The following is a 10,137-nucleotide window of genomic DNA, read 5'->3' on the forward strand; positions in this document are numbered from 1 at the left end:
TTGCCTGATATCTGAAATAAAATATTTGGAGAAATAATGTTTGAAAAAATGAATGACTACCGGTAATTGCATGACTTTCACCATCAAAGTACCAAAAAAATATTAACTATATTTTATACACCTTTTGGCTGTAAATCTGTATTGCTGATAGATGAACTTGACTGTCTAAATTGACACTGATTCCATAAAGGCAAGAACCAGACTTCATTCAAAAAAGTGTTGGGATGTCTGCCTTTACATGGACAAGAACTTTAATGACATCCCATTCTTTATCTGCAGGGTTTAATATGAAGTTGGCCCACCCCTCACAGCTATAATAGCTTCAACTCCTCTGGGAAGGCTTTCCACAAGGTTTAGGAGTGTGTTTATGGGAATTTTTGACCATTGTTGTAGAAGCGCAGTTGTGAGGTCAGGCACTGATGTTGGACCAGAAGGCCTGGTTTGCAGTGTGCGCTCTAATTCATCCCAAAGGTGTTCTGTCAGGTTGAGGTCAGGACTCTGTGCAGGCCAGTCAAGTTCCTCTACACCAAACTCGCTCAGCCATGTCTTTATGGACCTTGCTTTGTGCACTGGTGCGCAGTCATGTTGGAACAGGAAGGGGCCATCCCCAAACTGTTCCCACAAATTTGAGAGCATGAAATTCTGCAAAATGTCTTGGTATGCTGAAGCATTAACAGTTCCTTTCACTGGAACTAAGGGGTCTAGCCCAACCCCTGAAAAACAACCCCACACCATAATCCCCCCTCTACCAAACTTTGGCACAATGTAGTCAGGCAAGTACCGTTCTCCTGGCAACTGCCAAACCCAGACTCATCCATCGGATTGCCAGACAGAGAAGTGTGATTTATCACTGCAGAGAACACATCTCTACTCTAGACCCCAGTGGTGGCGTGTTTCACACCACTGTATCCGACACTTTGCTTTGTACTTGGTGATGTAAGGATTGGATGCAGCTGCTTGGCCATGGAAACCCATTCCATGAAGCTATTTACGCACTGTTCTAATCTGAAGGCCACTCAAAGTTTGGAGGTCTGTAGCTATATATGCAGAAAGTTGGCGACTTCTGCGCACTGTGCGCCTCAGCATGCGCTGACCCCACTATGTGATTTTTACGTGGCCTACCACTTCGTGGCTGAGTTGCTGTTGTTCCCAAGTGCTTCCACTTTTTTATAATACCACTAACAGTTGACCATGGAATATTTAGTAGTTAGGAAATTTCACGAATGGACTTATTGCATAGGTGGCAACCTATCACGGTACCACGCTTGAATTCACTGAGCTCCTGAGAACGACCCATTCTTTCACAAATGTTTGCAGAAGCGTCTGCATGCCTAGGTGCTTGATTTTATACATCTGTGGCCATGGATGTGATTGGAACACCTGAATTCATTGATTTGGAGGGGTGTCCCAATACTTTTGGCAATATAGTGAAGATGTAGTCTGACAAGCCAGACCCACATCAAGATGTTGGGTCTGGAAACTCACCAGTGACAGGGCTCAATCCGAGGGGCGGGATGAACGGTTGTCTTTCAAATTCCCTCTGCACGCAATTGGATAGCGCCATGAGCACCACAACCAACCAGAGCGAAGAAGAAGGTGAAGCCGAGCTAACGTTAGTTGATAGACTTTCGCCGTATCTGGTAGGCAAAACTTCGAACACATCTTCTTTGCTTAAGAATGACTTCAGTGCCGTTCTTTGTTCTTTTCTCAAAGAAAAGCTTAACTCCAAGTGTTCAAGAGTCGCGGCCAAAGCCGATTCAAAAGGCCACTGTTCGAAAGCTTCTTTGTTTACGAGTAGCACGCAGAACCTCCACAACTCTGCCGTGACGTGCCGTCATTATGTTAAGCCCGCCCACCGACTCTACACACGCTGTGATTGGCCTGACCAGAGTTTGGTTTTTCCAGCTCTCAGGTCTACCGAGAGTTGCTAGACTACACTCGCTGCAAAATAAATGTTCTGCCGCTAGGGTGCATCTAGATTTCTAGGCTAGTGAAGATGATCATCTAAATGTGACCTAGTGAAGGACATTTACTTTGATTATGCCTTTGTGGTATTTGTGTATGTGGATAAGTCCCTGAAGTTTTGGACACACTGGCTTTGAATGCTTCTTGCTTCTATGCCACTCGTTGCTAAATTTTTAAAATATGGATGTCACTAAAATAGCACTTCCATATAAACCTGCAAGTTATTAAGGGATATGAATGAATTTTGAGTAAGACATTTCAGAATTGTCTTGAGATATATATATATATAGGTATATAGGTATATATATATATATATACCTATAAATTCAGGTCAGCTCATAAATTCTCTTATCACAGTCACAGTAAATTTTCGCATGAATTTGTGTTGATCAGTTTCACCAGCAGAGGCCAGAGTTTGTATCACAAATTTAGGCCTATCACTTCAGCGGCTGTACGCCAAATTGCTCAGAGCAGCACAATGATCATCGCTTCACTTTAAGATCTGACCAACAACATCTACTATCAAGGTATCCTAGATAAACATTGCTGAATATCTTGTTTCTGTCTACCATCCACCAAGTAATATGATCTTTGCTGACAATAATGGCTTTTTCATTAAAGCTACACTGTGTGATATTTTCCCCCATTTAGCGTTGAAAAGGTATATGACCATCCAGTGAATATTAGTTTCTGTTCCTCTCAATTCCGATTTCGTTTTAACTCCTACGGTGGCCGATTTAGTCCAAGATTAACATGGCTTCCAGTTCGACCTCGTCCACATTCGACACGGTGCCATCGAGTGTTAAAACGCGAAAGGCGAAGCTTGAATTCACGGGTATGTCCCTCTTTGGCTAATGTACTTTCAAGATGGAGGGGCAACATGGCGACCGGCATTCGAACCCCTCACCCGTATGTATTTTCAATGGCATATTATAAACTTACGAGAATACTTCATTACTTGAAAGAAGTAAATATACATTAATGAGCACATATTTTTGAAAGAACTAAGTGTTTTTAGCCAAGAATAAACTAAAAAAGTTACACAGTGTAGCTTTAATGCAGCTTTAAAAGTTTATTGTTTAGAGAAAGTTTATCGAAAGTTTGTTTATCCAAGGCATGTAAGACCTATAGGCCCTTATGATACTTTGTCCATCAAGATTATTTTACACAACTTTTATGAATTTTGAAGTCTAAATGCATTCGCCAGAAAAAGTAAAAAGACTGAATGACACCATTGTCCCACGACTTGAACATCGCCACCACTAAGCTTCCGATAACTCTTTCAGTTTTATATCTAAAAACATTTTCCCAGAACGTTGGAGTTTGACTAGTTTATAAGAGCACAGTTATGAGCATAATGAGGCTGTAAAAGCTGACTGAACTTACCTTTATGACGTGATGATGTTTAATCTCCCCGACAGCCTCTGTAATCCCATTTATCCACTTGTTAGCAACTGCCTTTTTGCCCTACAAATAGCGCTTTTCCACTGCATGGTAACGCTTGGTATGGCTAGGTATAGTACGGCTCAGCTTGCTATTCGCTTCGCTTTTCCACTGCGTGGTACGACTCGGTTCGGCATGGCATGGCACGGCTCGCTTTGGCTTGGTTTGGTTTTCCACTGCTGTTAGCACCGTTTTAAAATGGGTGGGGTTATAGAATGATCATTGTATTTGTGCCGCCTCTACTTCTCGGCATGTGGATGTTTTTAACTACAAGAAGAAGTTTGTTTCAAAGGAAGATGATGGCAGCAAAACAAAATACTGCTAAAAACAAGAGAGTCTTATAGGCACTCATACAACAAAGCGCCGATGACATTACTTGATTTGCTCGACGGCGCACAAGGGTAAACTAATCTTGTATTTATCAATGTGTTTAGGGTCTCAATCGCTATATCACTGTCACAAAAGGTGGTACTATTTAAGTGAAACGTACCGAGCCGTACCGAACCGCACCGCACCATGCAGTGGAAAAGCGCCAAAAAGTGAGCCATACCGAACTGTACCATGCAGTGGAAAAGTGGCAAAAGTGATGTCATACCTGCACCCCTCTATCCGGTTGTTAAGTCTGACGTCCCCCGGCAGAGCTTCCGGGTCCAAACGCTCTATCTCATACCACAAGAAAAACAACAAACGGTGCTAATATACACAAACAATGTGGTGTAATACTACAAAAAAATATATAATCATAACCTTTATGTCCATACCAAAATTCCAGATGGCCAGACAGTGATTCATCTTTTATAAATCGTTAAAATATTAATGTCTGTGACGCTGTGAGCACAGAGACTGTTGTGTAGAATGTATGTCAAATATTTAACTTTCAAAATGTTTGATGTTTAATATGAATAAATAGCGCTCATAAACGGCCGCCGATGGCATTCTCAAGTGAAACGAGTTGAGGCTTGGACCCAGAAACGGCCAGAGGTGGTAACTAAGTACATTTACTTGAGTACTGTACTTAAGTACTCTTTTTGAGTATCTGTACTTTCCTTGAGTAGTATTTTTTCTGGAAACTTTTACTTTTACTTCACTACATTTGAAAGACAAATATCGTACTTTTTACTCCACTACATTTCTATCAAGGCCCTCGAAGTAGAAAGTCGCAGCCGCTTTGAAAGACAGTGGATGATTTGTTTTCTTCTTTAAAACGTGATTTGTTTTTTTGTTTTTTGTGCAGACAGCCTATCAGTAATCACTCTTGTAGGATCACATGAAGTTCAATGATTTCCAAGTATTTTTTGAACACTAATCAATTGATGGCAAAATAGAAGGCGGCAGTTCCCAGACGCACAACCATAGTCATACTGAAAAGATAAAATGCAGAAGAGCAGACGTGGATAAGTCTGAAAAAGTGCACAGAAAGCTGCCTCACAGACGCCAGACCACAAGTGCTGGATTTTAGTCTATTGAATCTACTAAAATTGTATTATAGTTAATTAAAACTAGACTAAAACTAAAACAATTCAGATGCCTAAAATGTTATAGTCAAAAGACTGACTAAAACTAAATCACAATTTGCTGTCAAAATTAACACTGGTATTAAGTATGGTCGGTCAAATGATTTTTATAGATTTACCCGCCAAGTTGCCATAGCCTTGTGGATACAGCGCTAATGCATAGGTAACGTTCGACAATGATGTTAGTTGCAAACGTAGTTGGGCTAATAATGTTAACTAAAGTCCTTTAAAAAATGTGTTTTACATAATCCTGTCAAATAAACACAATGTAGAAACCTTTCTTTTCTAGTATGATTTTGACTTTGATAAGAGTTTTGTAACTTTTAAACAAGTATTTAAATGGGTTCAAGGTTTGCTAGCATGACTGGCTTAAACCACCATGATGGAACAGTGTGCATTCATACAACAATGCAAAAATAATAAAATAATGCGTTTACTTTTACTTTTGATACTTAAGTACTTTCTAAAGCAAGTACTTCTGTACTTTTACTTAAGTAAAAATCTATCTTTACAACTTTCACTTGTAATGGAGTAATATTTGACCAGTAGTACTTTTACTTTTACTCAAGTAATGGAGTTGTGTACTTTGTCCAACTCTGGAAACGGCGTTCCTTACGTCATGACTTAACAAGCGGATAGACACGTTTTTGTCCTTCTGGGAACCAAAAATTGCTAGCTGGGGAATTACAAATTACATTCTACCGCTAGATGATATGCTGCATTCACGCCATAGTTGTCATTACAGTAAATAAAGCTCCAACTTTGATGTCACACCGATCAGTCTGTACAGCGCCGCAAACAAATCTGCAATGGTCAGGTGGTACAGCAGCCATGTGGTATGTTGTAGCTCTCAAGTTCAACAAGCATGTGAAGGCTTTTTACAGTTCCGAATCACTAATTAGCCTACGACAACGGGTGAAGGCACCTATGATGCATTACCATGCCACAATTCTAGGCTGCGTCCGAAACCTGGAAAATTTGAAGGACACATTTGAAGTGAAGTGACGTGTGGCCAAGTATGGTGACCCATACTTGGAATTTGTGCTCTGCATTTAACCCATTCAAGTGCACACACACAGTAGTGAACACACACACACACACACACACACCCGGAGCAGTGGGCAGCCATATTGCTGCGGCGCCCGGTGAGCAGTTGGGGGTTCGGTGCCTTGCTCAAGGGTCTCACCTCAGTCGTGGTATTGAGGGTGGAAGAGGTGGTTCCACCCAGAGGCGCTGGTTATTCACTCCCCCCCACTGACAATTCCTGCCGGACCTGAGATTCGAACCCACAACCTTCCGGTTACAAGTCCGACTCTCTAACTATTAGACCACGACTGCCCCCAAAGCAGGAAGGCAGGAAGGCAAATGTTCCCCTCCTGTCTCCTGAGATACCTTCATCCGATCGAGTTTTGAAGGCAGCATAAATGTATCCTTTGCTGCCTTTGATATCCCACAATCATGTGCGTTCCATTCTGTGACAGTTGAGCTAGAAAAAAAAGATTGTGTCCGACAGTTGCATTTGCTGGTCAGTTTGTGTGTAAATGTACTTTTTTTTTCTAGCGAGAAATTACTAATGTAGTAGTAATTAAATATTTGTTTAGTTCTTGAACAATTAGATACAAGTTCCCGAACTAGCAGCACTGTCTGCATTCACGCCATGTAGTAATTACCATAATTGCGAGACGACAACACGTGAAAGAGCTTTTTCTCCGACTTGGAATTATGCGTCTCCATTGCAACGCTATCAAACTAAATTAATCTGCAGCAGTCAGATGTACAGTGGTCGGAGCTCTTCCGAGTTTATGTGTGAACACTTTGTACAAGTTTTTTTTTATTATTAGCACAAGACATCAAACTAAATATGATAATTAAAAATAACACAAATTAGTTTATTAGCTCAAAATCTTCTTCAACTAAAATATGAATGTGAAAAAAAAACTTCTTGCTTGAACTCTCTTATGCAAATGATAGGCTCTTTGTGTGTTTCCTCATTAGGCCTACCTGTTACCAGCAGTTATGTATAGGCTACACTCCCCTCATTAATGTTTTATCTTCTCACACGTTTGGCGATGACAACAAAGCTTATTCCGGTAAGGGTGACTTCTTAAGTAACCCATATAATTGCAGTTTGTAGATGCTGTGTGAAAGCAGAAACGGTAGAAATTGTCAAACTGTTCTGCATATTCTGGGAGCAAGTCCTTCTTTTCAGCGAGTTGTCCTTGAGATATTTTGTCCTTCATGCATAAAATTGCCTCACTGTATCCACAGTCCTCCTTTTGTAAATGCAGTATACTTTTTTTTTATAATTAAAAAAAAAAATATATATATATATTTAAAAAAAATATATATATATATATTATCCGGTAAACTACAAGCAAATGGGAATAAAATATAGCTTTTTATGTGTTTCTGCAGGTCATACTGAATGTCTTACATGTTTCCACATTTTATGGCAGAACAGTGTCATTTCTGAGAATATTTTAGTCATATGATATTATGACATGGGCGTGTTTTATGTTTTTGTTTCCACTCACTTAAGACATGATGTCCAAGGACTAGCTATAGTAGACCTTTGTACCTGTAAACATTCCATTACAACCCTAATTCCATTGCATTAACAACCCAGACAGTTTTTTTTACTTGTATAACACTATGCCAATCATTAAATTATGTAGATTACATGGCATGTGAAGCACGTTTTGAGACATTCCTCTTGAATTGAAATAATATGAAGCATGTCATAAACTGACATTTTCTACAGTTTGATTATCATCTTGTATTTTCTTGTCATAAGATAGCCTATTCTTTCTGAATTATAGGTAGCCTGTGTAATGTTTTTAAAACAAATTCAATGTGGCTTCATACGTTTGTAACATTTACTGAAACTAAAGTGACTGAAGAGGTAGATTTAAAAAAAGAAAAGAAAAAGCTTTTGTGTTACATTTTTCTATGTTTTACATATTCTAATTACTAACAAAACATGCCAACTTCAAAACATGACAATTCAATATATGGGTGCATAATTGTGAATGCACCTTATTAGTTACAATGTCACGTGTGGTGAATTCACAGCTTTAACTATTTCAATTTGTTCATTTTGTGGTTCATTTTATGAGTAATAAATGCATTGTGGTGATTACATGCATAGTCTATGGCTTATGTCTGTGTAGGGGACAATGACAGTGGTAAAGCAGGAGGTGGAGCTTCCTCTGTAGTAACAGCGCTGGACTTTGACCTCTGAGGGTGCAGCTCAGGTGGCATGTTGACCGGGAAGAATGAGCTTCCAGACAGTAGGAAAGACTCATCTTTTTTTTTTTTTTAATCTCTCGTTAACATTAACATTTTCAGTGGATATTATTAAGACTCTGTGTTTATAGCCTACAACATTTTTATTTTATTCATAGTTTCACCTATAGTTTTAGCTATAGCCTACAAGCTCAACCATTTACAACATATTATAAATTAACACATTTCATTTCACAAAGTTAACAAAAAAGGTTTGAATAGCATGTGCAAAATGTATAAATATTCACTAAACAAACCGTATATACATTATTAAACTTTTAACTAAGTTCCTTATTGCGTGAAACAGTTCGTGGCCCTGTAAAACATGTTCAGAATCCCAACAGAATCACAGATTATCACATTTGTGTTCTTCCTCACTATTTAAACCTTTGCATAGGTAGCATGAGTAGAAGTCCTTGGGAAAAGTCACGAGAATTCCACTTTGCTGCTTATTTTTCTTTGAACCAGTCCAAGTGCTTGAGATATGTTTGGTGAGATCGTGATTCATGAGGGTGAGGGAGACACAGATTCCGAATATGCAGGAGGGGGTTCCAGAGGGGAGACTTCAGGCTTCACAACATGTAACTGCAAAATAAATGTTGAATCCTCATTAACTTTAAAAACATTAACTGCGAGGGGAAACGCTTATCTAAAGATTTATTCGATGATGGAGTGGGATAATCGACAATATTACCACGGTTACCTCGTTATAAGACGGAGGGGGCTCGTAGAACTGTACGGTGCTGTAGCGCGGCGGTCTGTACAGATCATCGTCGGACAGGGAGATCGGAATGACATAGACGGACGGTTGATCCACGGCTCGAGCTTGACCCTGCAGGCGCTCCACGCGCTCCTCACGGACCCGCTGGAACATTTTACAGAAGCCAGTACAGCAGATTGCCAAAAAACCAAAGGTTATGATAGGTATGAAGATCCTGAAAGAACAACGATTTTGCCATGTTAAGATGCAGCACGAGTGTGAGTGAGCACGTGATGATAGCAGGTGAATGGACCATTTTCACATTTCCGGAACGAGGAAGTAGGCTAAACTATGGCAAACTTGTATACAGGACAAGTATATTCATAGATATCCATAATAAAGCCTTTATTATGGATATCTATGGGTATATAGGCAAAGCACATAGTCATTTTACGTTTTACGATCTCCAAATTAGATTACTTATCTGTTAATGCGTTTACACGACCAAAAGTGGAGAAATATTACAATTATGTCAAAAGAGAGAAAAACACAGTAGGCTACACACACACACACACACACACACACACACACACACACACACACACACACACACACACACACACACACACACACACACACACACACACACACACACACACAATATAGAATGTATCATCATCATCACAGTCTGTAAAAAAGGTCCATATAGAATGTGAGCAGATGTATAATATTACAGGGTTTCGCAACAGAGCTTATGTGTGTTCAATTTCGAAGAAGAGCATTGAGAGCAGGTATACATACTTAAATATTACAATTTGATCACCCATGTCCATGGCAATGAAGAAGTTCCCAATTCAGAAGCAACTCTGTAAGGTAATAAATTACATTTGGTGATGACAGGTTTAATTATTCTGTGATCATAGGCCTTATATATACATGTGACATTGAATTCATTGTGGGGGTTTCACAGACTGTAATAACTAACATCGTATGGCAGATATTATTATTATATTAATATTCATCAAACATGACAGTGTTTCATCTCTAAAAACATTTAAGAGGCAGGTTTTTATTGGACAGTACTTGTAGTGCTTTATATATATATATATATATATATATATATATATATATATATATATTAGGGCTGTCAAAAGATTAATCGCGATTAATCACATCCAAAATAAAAGTTTGTGTTTACATAATATATTTGTGTGTACTCTGTATAATTAT

At 39.1% G+C, this 10,137-nt stretch overlaps 1 protein-coding gene across 1 annotated transcript; it reads right to left on the reverse strand.

Annotated features, from left to right (window-relative positions):
• Nucleotides 1-8,294: 8,294 nt before the first annotated feature.
• On the reverse strand, nt 8,295-9,830 carry LOC307131946 (uncharacterized protein). Its single transcript, XM_079826069.1, has 3 exons — nt 9,709-9,830; nt 8,911-9,142; nt 8,295-8,792 (listed from the first exon to the last, which is right to left on the reverse strand). The coding sequence occupies exons 1-3, from the start codon at nt 9,738-9,740 to the stop codon at nt 8,712-8,714; spliced, it is 345 nt and encodes a 114-aa protein (XP_079682195.1). The 5' UTR covers nt 9,741-9,830; the 3' UTR covers nt 8,295-8,711.
• Between the last annotated feature and the right edge of the window lie 307 nt (nt 9,831-10,137).

This window comes from Gobio gobio (genome assembly GCF_949357685.1).
Source record: "Gobio gobio genome assembly, chromosome: 1".
Lineage (NCBI taxonomy): Eukaryota > Metazoa > Chordata > Actinopteri > Cypriniformes > Gobionidae > Gobio > Gobio gobio.

What these genes read in the sequence shown, in the direction of transcription:
- LOC307131946 (XM_079826069.1), bottom strand. Translation starts at nt 9,740, where the DNA reads ATGGACATGGGTGATCAAATTGTAATATTTAA. An exon ending in GATCAAATTGTAATATTTAA is followed by an intron (nt 9,143 to 9,708) that starts GTATGTATACCT and finishes TTGTTCTTTCAG; the next exon opens with GATCTTCATACCTATCATAA. An exon ending in CCCCTCCGTCTTATAACGAG is followed by an intron (nt 8,793 to 8,910) that starts GTAACCGTGGTA and finishes TTTATTTTGCAG; the next exon opens with TTACATGTTGTGAAGCCTGA.